Source organism: Orcinus orca, chromosome 21 (genome assembly GCF_937001465.1).
Source record: "Orcinus orca chromosome 21, mOrcOrc1.1, whole genome shotgun sequence".
NCBI lineage: Eukaryota > Metazoa > Chordata > Mammalia > Artiodactyla > Delphinidae > Orcinus > Orcinus orca.
Genome location: NC_064579.1, coordinates 18,312,622 through 18,328,827, shown reverse-complemented (window position 1 = coordinate 18,328,827; position 16,206 = coordinate 18,312,622). Strand labels below are relative to the sequence as shown.

Genomic DNA, 16,206 nt, shown 5'->3' with positions numbered 1-16,206 from the left:
TAGCGGTATAAATCATACAACTATTAAAAAGGGCAATAAAATGTTATAATGGATGGCACGATTTTTTGAAAATATATTAACTCCTCTGGGGTGGCATCAGAATGTCATCAGTACATGTACACTGATATACTACAAAAATAACTCAATACGTTATTTAAAGGGTCCAAAACTTACAAGAATTTTTTGGAGAAATTTCATATATGACTTTTCTTGTTCTTTAAGGTGATCTATTAGATGAGTAAGGCGCTCAACATTAGCAGATCTTTCATTTTTCTCTACAAGATCTTCCCGCATGGAACTAGCTTTAGTAATATAGTCACGAATCTGAACAAGCCTGCTTACAATCTGCAAGGGAAATATTTGGGGTGGGGGGGAATTATAATTATAGATTTTAATTTCAAATAACTAAAGATACTTCTAGGTTTATTGTATGAATTCATACATGCAAAAGATCTGAATCAAATTTAGAATTTAATCAAAACATAACAGGCAATACTAACAATTCCAATTACTGTTAACTTAAAAATTTCAAAATGTGTTTTAGTTTCATTACTTGGGAACTTCATTTTATAAAACTGCGTATCAAACATTTATATAAATTTCTCTACTGTTTATATATTTTATAAATAAATTTTAAAAATTAAGATACTTTGAAAAATAATTTTTTCAAAAAATTATACAACCATTTAAAAAAATTTCTACAGCAATCTATTAATCACATTGCTCCCAATTGCTCTTCACTAAAAATTAGCAATACAGCATTTGGCAGATGAACAGAAGTCTTAATTTACCTTACTATGCCATTTCTACAATCATTTTGGTAAAAAGAAATTTACACCATTTTGAGTAAACCTGATAGATTAATGAGAAAGGTCAGAGTACTTTAATTCTACCTAAAATTCCTATGTGCATAACCCAATATTTTTTTTAAATCTTAATGAATCTACTTTGAGGTTTATGAAAGCAAAGAGCAAAAGAAAGTTTTATCACCTGGCTGCTCTCCATTGCAGGCTCTCCTCTCCCATCTTCTTCAGAGACTTGACAGTTTTGCAAAAGGTCATTACTTAAAGCAGAAGCAAACAACTCTTTACATTGTGCTGATCCAATCATTTCTCTCTTTTGAGGATTTACAGCAGCATCTTTGCTCTTGTTAGTATTAATCTGCATAGGCAAAAAGTTGAAGGGCTTTCGGTTTTCACTAAGCTGACGTTTGTTGTTAGCAGCTGTTGCTCTACCTTGAGAATCACTTCCAATGCTTCTCTATATATGAAAAAGAAACCAAATCCCACAAACATTAATCTTTCAAAATTAAAAAAATCCAATGTTCTTAGTTTTACCATCAGATATTGATTCACAAGGTGCATATAAACAGATTTGCTGTAAGGTTCAAAACAGCTTCAGACCTACAAAATTCTTTTAGTAAAATATCAAAATTCAATTATCACATCCTAGGCCTCATTCTGTCAGACAATTCAAATGATGAATATGAGCAAGACTAGTCTAAATGAAGTAGCAGGATTATGAATCATATTTATAACTCATATTGCTAGTCATACTTGATCACAGAATATAACATAGGCTTTGGACCCAATGAATCAATGTTAATTAATATGAACATCAACATAAAGATGTGTCAGTGTAGGACTTCCCTGGTGGCACAGTGGTTAAGAATCCACCTGCCAATGCAGGGGACACGGGTTTGATCCCTGGGCCAGGAAGATCCCACATGCCACGGAGCAACTAAGCCCATGTGCCACAACTTCTGAGCCTGCGCTCTAGAGCCCGCGAGCCACAACTACTGAGCCCGCGTGCCTAGAGCCCGCGCTCCTCAACAAGAGAAGCCACCGCAATGAGAAGCCTGCGCACCATAAGGAAGAGTAGCTCCCGCGTGCCACAACCAGAGAAAGACCACATGCAGCAAGGAAGACCCAACGCAGCCAAAAATAAATAAATAAATTTTAAAAACAAGATGTGTCAATGTGAAGCATTGTCTGATAAAGTACTCAACTCAGTGCCTGGCATACAGTAAATGCTCAATAATTAACACATAGGTGACTAAATGATATATGATCATCACCATCATACCAGACTTGAATCTACCTTTATGCATATTTGGAAAACTTACCTCTATGAAGTACAGATGTGACAGTAAAATGTTAAGAGTTCATTATCATTTCTACTTGCTTTTAGTTCTAAACTTGATTTCAGTGATTATAAATACAAACAACTGTTTTATTCTAAACTTGAGATAAGCCAGCACATCCCACACTTAACAAATGACAAATATTCTAAACTGGATATTCCCTTTTGCTTATTAACAGCAATCTTACTCAGTTACTAGCATGCATAATTTAGTTTCAAAATGTAATCATTTAAGTTAGTCATATAGTATAATAATAAAGTCCTAAGAGACTTGTCCTCAGCAAGTTTAGAAATAAGGACTTTATTGCCCTCCAAAGAACACAGTACCATCACAACGGATTAACATTCTCTCCATATGCACAGAAACTAAGAAAAAGGAAATAAACAGCTCAAATTTATTAAGACAAACTATTTAGTCTTTTGCCAATATTTTCCATAGTCATAACTTGATTTTTAAAATAATTTACAAACCTGATCTAAATCACTGAAGTTTATCCGCTGTTTAAGTTTCTCCAATTCTGCCTGCTCGGGAACGGACATCTGCGTCATGTATCTACTATGCGGAAACGTATGTGGAGTCTTCGTTCTTCGCCTTCCAACTCCTGGCGATGACTCCGGAGAAATATCATTAGTTACCCTTTTATCACTTTCTACACCAAACTTTTTCTTATTCTTTTCTGATGATCTATTTGCCTTCTTCTGTTGGCCACCCCAATCCTTTAAAAAAAAGTACAGGCAAAGGTTAATCTGGCCTCTATCAAATCAGGAAAATATTTTGGTACACTTAAAAATTTTTGGTCTTAAAATTTTAAATGACAAACATTTTTCACATAAATATATAGTCTTAGAGACAATTATTTACTTGTACTAACCCATTTTCCCTCCACTACACCTAGCCTAAATTTCAAACTGTGCTGAAATTATAATTATTCAGAAAATAATTACTTTCCTATCATAGGTCATTAACAAATACAAATACCCAAACTCCAAACCTAGCGTCAGTCTGAATATTTTCAAAAGCGTTTTTAAAAATGGTTCGTTACTATTTATAAACTGAATAGTGAAATAAATTATATATATCTTTACTGGCCTCCTTTAAAGTCAGTATATATAGGTAGACAGATCTGGAATCAACCTGTGTTCTAAAGCAATTATTGTTATAGGAAGAAACGCCCCACTGTGTGACCCCAGGCAATTTATTAAACTTCCCAAGATCTCAGTTTCCTAATCTCTAAAATAGTGTCACCTTTAAAACACGATTAATAATAACATACATAACGGGAGGGTGGGACAAACTGGGAGATTAGGTTTGACATAAATACACTACTGTGTGTAAAGTAGATAGCTAGTGGGAACCTGCTGTATAGCACAGGGAGCTCAACTCGGTGCTCTGTGACAACCTAGATGGGTGGGATGGGGGCGGAGGAGGGAGGTCCAAGAGGGAGGGGATATAGGTATACATATAGCTGATTCACTTCATTGTACAGCAGAAACTAATACAACATTGTAAAGCAATTATACTTCAATAAAAAAAATTTTTTTAAGAAAAAATGTACATAAAACAGCTAGCACAGTGCCTAGCATGTAGTAAGCAATAAATATAACTATTATTTTCTATAGGCAACAATGTACTACATGATAAGGTCTAATATGAAATGACAAAAAATGCTTAATTATTTTTTTTCATTCTTTTTTTTTCTTTTGGTACGCGGGCCTCTCACTGTTGTGGCCTCTCCCGTTGCAGAGCACAGGCTCCAGACGCGTAGGCTCAGCGGCCATGGCTCACGGGCCCAGCCACTCCGCGGCATGTGGGATCTTCCCGGACCGGGGCACGAACCCGTGTCCCCTGCACCGGCAGGCGGACTCTCAACCACTGCGCCACGAGGGAAGCCCAAAAATATGCTTAATATTTTAACTAGAAAACATTTTTATTTACTTAGCTATACTCACATAACGCATTCAACAAAAAAGATATAAATTCCCACTTTATCCATATTGGAAGAGTCTTTTAGTTTTACTTTAGTAAAATCTTTTGGGATAGTTTTCTCTTTTATAATAAAACTCCTTTCTCTACAAACTGTCCCTCCACCCCAATCCATGTGTGGGTGTTCCTGCCAACCTCTTGTTCTACTTACCCCACCCAATCCTGGCCATATATGACTGGAAAAGAGATGCATATCTAATCCAAATTGGGATAATCATATGTTAAAATTTCAAATTGGAACTAAGAGATAACTAGTCAGTATATAATTGCAGCCATAGCTGAAAACTTTAGAATGAGGGGCAGCCATAGTATATCACATGGACCAGAGAGGAGAGAAAACTGGTCTGTGAAAAGAAGTTGTGTTAAGCAGAGGCACACAGAAGCAAAGAGTCAGCGTAATGAAAAAGTAATTCTTGACAACTTTCTGGTTGCATTTTCTAGTCCCTTCCTAAAACCCAGCTATATTCCTTTAAGTTGTTTTCCATAAAACATCTTTATATCCTTGTAATAAATCTCCTTTTTGGCTTAAGCTAACTCAAGTTGATATGTTACCTACAAACAAAAATGTCTTAAAGTAATATAACAAATAGCCCAGGGTCATTTAATATCTTGGACAGCAAGAAAAAATATGTTTTCAAAGAGTTTCAGTGAGTATGACTTGGCTAAGTCAGGGGAAAGTTGCATTCTAACATTAGCAGCCAACGACACACCATCAATAGTAAGATATCCTACCATGTTGTTGAGTCGGTCATCAACACCCTCATTGCTCCAGTTTGGTAAATCCTGATCATTCATGCTTTCTTCAAAAGGACCTCCTCCTGTGGCCATACTGGCTTTTATAATTAATGTTCTGCAAAACAAGTGAAAACTAACTTTCCTAACACATAAAAACAAATTGTAATTTAAATAATTCCATGAAGCTTAGCAATATGAAAGAATATCAGAAAAGCTGATTTTATGAAATAAAAGAGGCACTGTCAACTACACATCACAGACGAAATGATTTAGCTGCCATAGGCATAGTACGATTAGCATGCATTAAGTAGCCAAAGTGATGGGGAGGGGAAGGAAAAATCTCAGAATATCCACTGTGTCAGCTGGCTTGCATACTTTAAGGTTATTCAATTTAATTTATTCAACACAATCCTAAAAGGTAGAGTAATAAGGTAGGAAAAAGTTATTAATAGCTAGAACCAAAACTGCTCTTCGAAAAGAAACTAATACCCCCAAAGACCTGGGCATTTGTTTTGTGTCAAAGATTCAAAGAAGGTAAAATGGCTCTGCATGGAACATGAAGAAAGGTTTGGTCTTAATGGGAAGGTAATGGTAAGCAAGATGAAAAGAAAGCAGCAAGAGAGAAACAGGACCAGGTAGGTGAAATGGCCGATAAAAACCAAGAATACAGTGGCTAAAAACATTTAAACATAGCGATGTCTCCTGCCCTATTTTAAATTTATTTATTTATTTATTTTATTTTTGGCTGCATTGGGTCTTCGTTGCTGCCTGTGGGCTTTCTCTACTTGCGGCGAGCGGGGGGCTACTCTTCGTTGAGGTGCACGGGTTTCTCACTGTGGTGGCATCTCTTGTTGCGGAGCACGGGCTCTATGAGCACAGGCTTCAGTAGTTGTGGCATGCAGGCTTCAGCAGTTGTGGCTCGCAGACTCTAGGGCGCAGGCTCAACAGTTGTGGCGCATGGGCTTAGCTACCCCACAGCATGTAGGATCTCCCCAGATAGGGATCAAACCCGTATACCCTGCACTGGTAGGCGGATTCTTAACCACTGTGCCACCATGGAAGTCCCCCTACTGCCCTATTTTAAATTATATTACTGCTACCTCATAGTTTTCCCTAGATCTTGATATAGTCTACTAAAGTCACAAATTCTCCCCACTAAAAAAGTGGGGATTTTGTGAAAATCAAGGAAGGTACTAAATTTCACACCTGGGTCAAAGAGCTGAGAAATGGAAGAAGCAATAGTACAAGCAAAGGTTCAGAAGCATAGATGATCATGAGAAAATAAGATTTCTACATGATCTCGTGGAGGACTTTGTATTTCCACTGGGTGTGGAACTGCTCGGGTTGGAGGGGGACTGAGTGAAAGGGGAGACAGTGAGATAAACTTTATCTGTAACTCAAGGGGCAGGGTAAGCCATTAGACATCAGGATTATAATAGGTTTTTCAGTTTACTAATACTAACATTAACATGCAAAGAAGTCAGTTAATTTTGTCAAGGTCATTCAGCTAAAAATGTCATAAAAGAATACAAATCCAAGTTGCTTTGATTCTAAGATCCTAACTTCTCCCACTTACTAGAGTATAATATTAAAAGGATTTTAACCATCCATGACAAAGCAGGATTTATCCCATGGGGATTTGAATGCTAAGATATATATTAGAATAATACATTACATTAAACAGGTTAAATATTATCATCTCAAAATAAAAAGTGATAAAATTCAACACTTAATTTGAAAAAAATCTTAAAAAGTACGAATACATTGGTACTTCCTTACAGGTATGTGTATTTTTATGCTGTTTATTTCAATAGCATTTATTACTTTTTAAAAAAAATTTTATTGAGGTATAGTTGACGTACAACACCATATAATTTTCAGGTGTAAAACTTCAAAATTTTTAAAGGTTATACTCAATGAGCATATGTTACTTTATTTTATTTTTATTTATTTATTTATTTTTGCGGTACGCGGGCCTCTCACTGCTGTGGCCTCTCCCGTTGCAGAGCACAGGCTCCGGACGCGCAGGCTCAGCGGCCATGGCTCACGGGCCCAGCCGCTCCGTGGCATGTGGGATCTTCCCGGACCGGGGCACGAACCCGTGTCCCCTGCATCAGCAGGCAGACTCCCAACCACTGAGCCACCAGGGAAGCCCCATATGTTACTTTAAAAATTTTCTAGAGTTGAAAAGTATATTTTAAACCAATAGCCAATGATCTTAAAATAAGATATGAAGAATATTCCTATTAAAAGACCAAAACGGGGCTTCCCTGGAGGTCCAGTGGCTAGGACTTCACCTTCCAAGGCAGGGTGGTGGGGTGGGGTGCAGGCTGGATCCCTGGTCGGGGAGCTATGGTCCCACATGCCTCTTGGCCAGAGGACCAAAACGTAAAACAGAAGCAACACTGTAACAAATTCAATAAAGACTTTAAAAATGGTCCACATCAAAAAAAAAACTTTAAAAACAATTTTTAAATAAAAGACCAAAATACATATTAGTTATTTAGCATTGTTTTGAAATTGTTTGTACAAAATAGAAAAATATGAAACAAATATTAATACTGAAAAGAGAAAAGATGGTATTCTTAAAGAATATTCATTTTAAAAACGTAGAGAACTTCAAAATATCACAAATAACCAGTTAGAAATATACTGGGTGGAAATGATATCACTTATAACAGTGGCAAAAAAATAAAATTATCTAGGAATAATATAGTTTTGCCCTATGTAAAGAAGAATTATTTTTTTAATTGAAGTACAGCTGATTTACAATGTTGTGCTAATTTCTGCTGTACAGCAGAGTGATTCAGTTAAACATATATAAGAAGCACTATTAAACTCTATAAAACAACATAACAGAAAATGTGAATAAGCAGAAAAACAAACTATGTCCCCTAATGAAAAGGCTAAATATTATAAACATAATACCATTTTTTCTAAATGTATAAACTTAATTAAATACCAAGAAAAATCCCACTGGAATTCTTCTTGGAATTTGACAGAATGATTCTAAAAGCCATCTGGAAGAATAAACAAGTAGTTGGAAATAAAATTATCTGAAAAATAAAAGCAAGAGTTGCAAGAGAGGTCAAGAGAGTAGAAAACTAGTCCCAAGATATTCAACCACGTTAAGTATCTATATGGTTATATTAGTACCGCCCAAAAAGAAAATCCTCAAATACACCCAATTCAAAAAAATTTAATGACAAAAAGTAATTATAGCTAATATCTATTTTGTTCACTATATGCCAAGCACCATGCTAAATATTTTATATGCGTTTATCATTTAATCTTCACAACAATTGTGTGGTATTGGATTATTCAGTGGTTGGGACAATTTGCTAACAATGTTGAAAAAAGTTTATTTAGAGCTTTAACAGGCTTTCTAAACTAGGATGCTTCATCTTAAACACAAACACAGAAAAATGATTTGAGTGACTATTTTCTCAGTTCTCCCAAGGATGGTACATACCCAGCACCATTCCAGACACACAGAAGGGGAATTAATTCACAGTAAAAAACAGATGCCTTAGAGCATTAGAGCTTAATTCCCTCCCAATTGAAAAAGACTGCCTTATATCATAACACCAATATACTATCTAGTAGATTAAAAATAGAAAAATAAGATGAAAGAATCAAATAACAGACAAGAAAAAAGAACAGACTTGAAAAATAGAGACTTTACTTATTTGGAATGCAGAAATAAAAGGACTATGTTCAACCGATTTGATTCATATACAAGTGAATCCCAAGTATACTGAGAATAAATAGTAAATGACAAATTGAGAAAAAAATCTGAAAGAAACAGGAAGTATATAGTTAGTATCTTTAGTATATTAAAAAATGCTTGCATGAAAGCAATTTTTGGTTGCAGGGGTAGAATGTGATTTTTGCTCTTTTCTGTCTTATATATTTTCAGCAATATTTTACATCATTTTTTATACTAGAAATATATTTAAGAACTTTGCAAAATAACTGATACTCATAAAGAGGTATGCCCAGTGAACTGAAATGACTCATTTAAATGAAACATTTTACAAGTACCTTTTTCTCGATGTAATAATATAATCTGTAATATTAAAGAACAGGAGCTCAAAAAAATACATAAGCAGTAGAGGTGATAATGATACTTAACATTACTAAAAGCAATTTATCTTAAAATGGAAATTAGAACAGAAAATTATTAAAATATTTAGGAAAAACTCTTACCAATTTTTTTGGTAAAAGAGTATGTTACATTTTCTTTTTTAATATTTATTTATTTTATTATTTATTTTGGCTGTGCCAGGTCTTAGTTGCAGCATGTGGGCTCTTAGCTGTGGCATGTGGGATCTAGTTCCCTGACCAGGGATCAAACCCAGGCCCCCTGCATTGAGAATGCAGAGTCTTACACACTGGACCACCAGGGAAATCCCTTTTTCTTCTTTTTTTAATAGAGTATGTTACATTTTCTATCAGTTGAGTAATAAGGTAAGTTTACTTTAAGATAAATTATTAAGACTATATTCAGAGATGTTTTATACTCATTTTTTATTATGATGAATTCCCCCTAAAATGAAGAGCTTTTTCTAGGGATCTATTTACAGGCTAATGACTTTGAACACTATTAACATAAGTTTCTAAAACATGGTTTAAAAGGCACACTCCTAAAGAAGTAAAATTATCAGTATGAAGCTAAAGAAATAATTGCATGTGAGTCAATTCTCAGTGTATTAACATTCAGCTGATTTCTCTACGAGAGTAGCTATCTCGCCCTACAAAAGGGAGAAAACAAAGGCAAGTCATTTCTTTTTTATGTCAACCTCTCTAACCACCTCAAAGTCACCATTAAAATTACAGGTCTCTCTCTACCTTCTAAATTTTATTCTGTAAACAGATTAATATAATTATTTATATAGTTTTTGATTATTTTATGATGATTATAAACTATTACTTGTATAGAAAGACTTCCAATAATCAAAAAACTAGGTATGTAGAGAAGAGGACCAATGCAAGAAAAATTTTTATGGCAGAATCAAAGAACTTGGTGACTGTAATGATGTGGGAGACGAGGCAGGGAGGAAGGAGTTAAAGGATGACTCCCAGATTTCTAGCTTGAACAACCGGGTATAGGATGATACATTCAAAGTAATTTGAAAAGAAAAAAGTTTCTGTTGAGAGAAGATGAGTTCAGTTTTAGAAATATTTGAGATGCCTACTGTCCACCAAATTAAATGTCTAGTGGGCAAATACTGATCTTTCAGAAGTGAAATCTAGGCTAGAGAGATTTGCAAATCATCAACTCATAAAAGAACTTAAAGTGGAAAAGAAGGCTCAGGGAGAAGATGAAGAGTAAGAGAAGAAGACTGAACCTTGAAAGACACTGATATTTAAGAGAGAAAGGAAAAGAACACTAAGAAGGTACAGAAAAACAGGAGGAAAACCAGAAGAATGTGCTAGAAAGGGGGAGAAGTATATAAAGAAGGAGGATATGATAAGAATGCCAGATGTTACTCTGTCATATAAGGAAAGCAGTGAGAAGTGTACACTTGGATTTAGCAACAAGGGGGTTACTGACAAGCTTGGTAAGAATCAATTCCATAACAAATGCATTTATTGATGGGAAAGGGAAAAAATAAAGGAAGTAATGAGGTGATTTTTTCAAGGAATCAGTCTGTGAAGGAAAGCAGGTGGCGATGGTCAAGAGGAAGTTTCCTTAAAAGGAAGGTATCTTGAGCACGTTTAAAATTTGTCGGGATAGAGCTCACAGAGGGAGATAATGAAGATGCAACTGACAAAGGAGATAAATTGTGTGGTCTCCGAAAAACCAGGAGCAGCTGGGATCCAGGGTGTAAGAAAAATGATTAACTTCAGAGAGGCAAAGGAACACCTCTTTTACTGAAACAAAAGAAAAGAAAGGATACAATTGGATACAGGCTGGTTAGCAGATTTGGTGGTAGGAAGCTGAGTTTGTTAAGTGAGGTGAAGTAAAAAGGATTGCTCATTAAATGTGCAAGGGTAACATGACAGTGTCTGAGAGACTGGGGAAGAGTGACGTGGGCAGCACTAAGGACTCAGATGAGAGCAGTAACATTCCCTGACATCACTAATGTATCATTAATCTGCAGTGTGAATTTTTTTCCCCCAGAAGTGCTCATCAGCCTTGGTATAAACACTCCATTGAATCCATCCAAGGTTGGGATTTTGCCAGGCAGGTTTAATAGAAAGACAATGAGATGGAAAAGTTGAAGCCATTGGAAGATAACTAGTACAAGTGATGGATGATGGTATGTGAAGCTGAATGGGGATAAGAGTAAAATTCTACTTCAAACAAGCACTTCTGTGCATCCTATGACCTACTAAACTAAGTTGAAACTATTATTTATAGGTTTCATTTTGCTATTTTTGACAGCCTTATTTGGTTCCCCTATCTTATAAGGATATGAAATGCAAAAATACCATGGCAATTTATAAGCTACTTTCAGTGACTGATCCTTCTGAAGAAAATCCTGTTGTAGGATTCTTACTATAGAGAAGTATATATATCTAAGTAGAATATCACAGTATTAATTACCATGAAAATACCAATGGTTGACTAAAGTTACCTTTGAAATAAAAATACAAAGTAAAGAAATTAATCAAGAAAAGAAAAAAGATTATTTTTCCTAAAATCTTTAAAATTCAGATATTATTTCTCAAATAGTATTAAATTACTCATAACTGTCTTTGGAAATACCTTACTTCTCACCTGACAGCTGTAAATCAAGGTTTTAGAAATACTCATCCAAATAAAATAATGTAGAAACTATAGGTTTTTTTCTAAATATTTACTTAGAGTCACAAAATAACCAAAGCTGGTACTTTATGTTATCTGCACAAGTTTTCTAAAGGTTGCATTATTTGGAATATTTCTTTTACTAATTATATAAAGGAAATACAAGCATACTAAGCACTTTTAATGGAAACTGAGAAGAAAATGCATAAGTTTCTGGCATTATGTGATTGTTTAGTTTCATTTGAGGAATTTCTCAATTTCTTCTCTGTACCTAAAAACCATACAGATCTTTCCCTTGGTTCTTTCAATTTGACACTTCCTAAAAATTTCAATAATTTTCTAGAACTTAAGATATCTTTCTATAATTACTCTCTTTAAATTAAAAAAAAATTAAAACTCTTAAGGTATTGGGGGGAGGAGAATGAATAGACTGCAACAATAGACTACAATATATAACACTCAATTCGAATAACAACAATTTAATTAGACCTATGTACCAAGTATTGCACTGGGTCTCTCTTATGGTACAGTTGCTCTGTAAAGCATTTCCACACCAAGAAAATTTAATATATCCTTGCTCTCTACAAAAGCAAATGAGAGCCCTGAGGTCAATTAAATTCTGCTTGCTAAAACCTCTCCCTCTCTGCAATTTATATTCAAATCTGTCACTTCCTTATCACTGATTACATATAACTCCCTGGGTACATCTATATGCCCTGCTATAACCAATCCCAATCTTCACTGCCACTCCATCCCATACTCATTACTGATAACAGCTCTTCCTATGATCCCTTTCCACTGGACCATTACATACAAACTCCCTATACATCCGCCATCTGTTCCCAAATATTCCTCCTACTTCTTTGGGTTCAATAAAATCCCAAGTCACTCTAAAAGCACTATTTCCTTAGAAATCCTTTCTAAAAGAAGATGCTACTCTTCCTAGTCTTTCAGATTCATGGGGGGAAGGATACCAATTGCAGACCATTCTTATTTAACAATGCTTAACCTTCCTCTTTCGAACAAATTAACCACCAAAAATACCACTCTCCCTATCTTGGGTACCATTTCCTACTGTCCATCCCAAGACAGTCTTACACTTTTCTTGGTAACAACAGGTTCATGGTTTCACTCTGCACCTCATTCTCTGCTTTCATGACCTGAACATCTGTAACCATTTTTCTAAACTCTGACCTCAGTTCCAACATCCATCTCATCTTCTCTATTCCAATACTATTTCTACTCTGAAGAGATAATTTGTTCAAGATCCTGAACTTCTGAAATCCCTCTTTCTGAACCTAAGACCTTGCATTCTACTTCTCTCACTTGCTCAGGGCCTGCTGAACACTTCCAGCCCCTTGATCATTTCTCTTTGCAGGAATCCATTAAACCCTCACTTTCTTACTCAACCCCAAATACAAACCCAAGTAAGCCATTCCAAAAATGACTTGCTAGCATCCTTGGCCTACTCAACTATTTGCCCATTTTATGAATTCAATTCTGGGTAAACCTCATTACCTAATCTCTTTGCTTCTACTCTCAAACTCAAAGGTAAGGTCAAATAGTTATAAAATGGCAATGACTGTGTCCACTATTAAGGTGTATTATACCATACTACACACTCACACTTGCAAAATGTAGGTTTACTCACTGAGGTAAGGAACTTTATCTGTTTTGCTCACTGCCACATCTCTAGTACTTTATAGCCATTAAGTCGCACATTGTAGGCACTGAATTAAATTTGTAAGATGAATGTACTGCTATGTACCCCCTTCTGGCTTCTTAATAAACTCCCTAGTGTGATTATTCCAAACACTTTCTATTTTTTCCAAATCTCACATACATTTGCCTCCTTTACAAACATATGGCCAAACCTCCTACTGAGAAAACGAAGGTCTTTTAAAATGAGTTTAACTCAAGAGCCCTATATTTTTATTCTATTTTATCCATCTTCTCTAATGTGTTAAAAGGAAAATTATTTTATGACTGATATTATAACTGTTTTTATTTTACCAAATGCCTATTACACACTCCAGTGTTAAGAACTCTAATCCACAAACTCACATTTGACTTTTCCCGAGTTCCACTTTTCTTGTTTTATTGTTATACTCTTTCAATTAAAAGAAAAAAATACCAAGAATTATAATTAAGATATAAATCAATGACCAATCTATATTTTCTCATGATAGCCTATTTCATAAGGGAGCTGAAGATTTGTCTGCTTTCCTGGAAAGCAAGGATATAGTAAACATATTTTAAAAATGGTCTGCCTTAAAATTTTAACAATAGAATTAAATTTTCTGAGATTTTTTTTAAAAGACTAATTATTGCTGAAATGCTTCTAACAAAAATTTCTTCTAATCCTCATCCTTTGGTCATTTAATTTCTGAATGGTCCTTGGCAAACAATTACTTAACTTTCCCTCAATGAACTTACAATGACTTTTTTCTGCTGGTCAGAGAATATCTTTACATAACCAGCATTTGACAATGCACTGTGCATACAAACTAATGTTTAAAGTAATTTTAGACAGCTAAAAAAAAAAACAAAAAAAAACCAACTTCAATCAATAGTATATATAATAAGCTCAAAAAGTAGAGGTTTGTGAATAAAAAATAAAAACAGCCAACTAATAGAAAAGTTGTACAAGATGACTTAAGAGTAAATGAATTCAGAAGAAGAGGCTATCCAAATAGTTGTTACAGGACACATTCAAACTGAAATGGGCTGAAGAAGAAATTCTGCGAAGACAAAGACATTTAAAAAGGTATTGCATAAACTATTCTAGTATTTAATAATTAGGAATGACATGACTCTTTTCAAACAAAAGTATGAAGACAGACCAAAGTGGCATGCCAAAAGCACAGCAAACAGGGCAACAAACCTAGATCGTCTGTTTACTACACGCACTGGTATTTTATAACAGTCTGCATCATAAGGTCTTCTTCAACTATAATACAAAGCCCAATAACATACATAATAATGTCAAGTTACCTGTTTAGAAACTAGTTTTTGCAGCTCAGAAACGGCTCCTTTCCTGTTTCACACTTCAAAACTGTTGTCTGTTTATGATTTAAAAAAAAAAATCACTTCAGTAAATTACACTATGAAGTACAGAATAACAAATACTGACTATATTTATAACCTGAAGTATGTTCAGGAAGTCTACAGTAAAGGAAAAATCCAATTTATCACTATTTTAAAATCACCTTACTTTCATCTTTTAGGAAAACAATGTGGTACACAGGTTTAAACCCTCCAACTTTGTAAGATCCTACCAAACAACAGTGTGATACCTTAATACCTACTTTGGAATATAATGTAATCATCATGTAAAAAATCCATGCCCAAGTTTACTCTTCAGATTGATCAAGTCATTAACTTCCTGTCACTCAAAACTTCCAGAACTTTGCAGACCCGTTGATGAGGAAAATGTTTCTTTATTTAAAAGCTGGCTACTTCATTAAAAAATAACCCTGTAACTACATACACACAAGGTTTACTTTCAGTCCAAAAACTCAGAATTATAATGGTTCCCAGTGGCTCTAACTGGGAAGGTGATAGGGAAAGAAAGGAGCAGGTGCACCGAAGCTTGACAACACCCACTCCAGTAACCAGAGAATACCAGAAGGCGGAGTCAGGAAAGCAGCGATGGGGCGGGGGTGAAAGGGGCGCCCAGAAAGCCCGCTTCTTCCAGCGCCAAGACACGATCCGTCACCCGTAGAGCAAACGACACAGATCTCCAATCGGTCAAAAAAACTTTTTTCTTTTTTCAGATAGGGCGAGCTCTTGAGGAGTGAGCCGCGGGATGAAAAGTTTGGGCGACCCGCCTCCCTAGCGGGGCCTACTACGTAACCCCCAAACCCCCGTTTCTGCAAAGCAAGCGATGTTCCCCGAATTCCATTTGGCATTCAGTTTATCCCCACCCTGGGCCCATCCAAACTGGACCAGCAGTAAGGGATGGCGAAGGGGCGCAACGGCAGAGGCGAGGGAAGAGCTCTGAAATGAACATTCCCCTCGCAAGTAGAAACCCCAAAGCCAGGAACGCCTCCCGCGGCCCTTCCGCTCTAAAAACACCCGAGACAGCTTAAGTCCCGCTGCCCACAGCCCAACCCCGAAGTCGCGTCGCTCCTCACCGGCCCTTCTCCACCCCAAATTCTGGCCCTCGAGAGCCCCACCAGAAGAGAATTTGGGGGGTAGGGTGGGAGAGGCGCAGTGACGAAGACTACGGCCACTAAGGCCCCTTACTATGGAAAACTAGACCCCCTGCCCCTGGCAACCAAACCGTAACCCGCCCCCCCCCCGCTTCTTCCACTAGCAAGGGACATTCCTGGAGCTCCCGAGTCGCAGGGCGGCCTCCTCCCCAGGGCCAAAAAGAGAGAGGGGCGGGGAGGCAAGAAGGAGGGTTCTGTGGTCGCCAAGATGCGTCCCTTGAGGCTCACCCCGATATCGCGTCGGTCGGTCCGGGGTAGGGGGCGGAATGCCTGGCCAGGGGTCGGGAAGCAAGCAGCAAAAAAACCCCAGGAGCCCAGACAGAGGCGTGGGCCCGAGACCAGGCCCTACGGAGTCAAGTGTCCCAGGGCCGTTGCTC

At 36.4% G+C, this 16,206-nt stretch overlaps 1 protein-coding gene across 25 annotated transcripts in view; it reads right to left on the bottom strand.

The window, feature by feature from the left end:
* The window catches only part of PCM1 (pericentriolar material 1), an 88,668-nt gene that overhangs the window by 72,026 nt on the left and 436 nt on the right, over window positions 1–16,206 (bottom strand). For 24 of the 25 annotated variants that reach the window (XM_049704137.1, XM_033400653.2, XM_033400658.2 and 21 more), the window contains exons 2-6: window positions 14,610–14,677; window positions 4,859–4,976; window positions 2,614–2,859; window positions 991–1,260; window positions 175–345 (exon numbers count right to left, since the gene is read on the bottom strand). In XM_049704137.1, the coding sequence (XP_049560094.1) occupies window positions 175–345; window positions 991–1,260; window positions 2,614–2,859; window positions 4,859–4,954 (783 nt within the window). In that variant the 5' untranslated portion in view covers window positions 4,955–4,976; window positions 14,610–14,677. Of the gene's footprint in view, window positions 1–174; window positions 346–990; window positions 1,261–2,613; window positions 2,860–4,858; window positions 4,977–14,609; window positions 14,678–14,923; window positions 15,098–16,206 lie in introns of all 25 variants that reach the window. The other variant, XM_033400654.2, reaches the window with a different exon arrangement.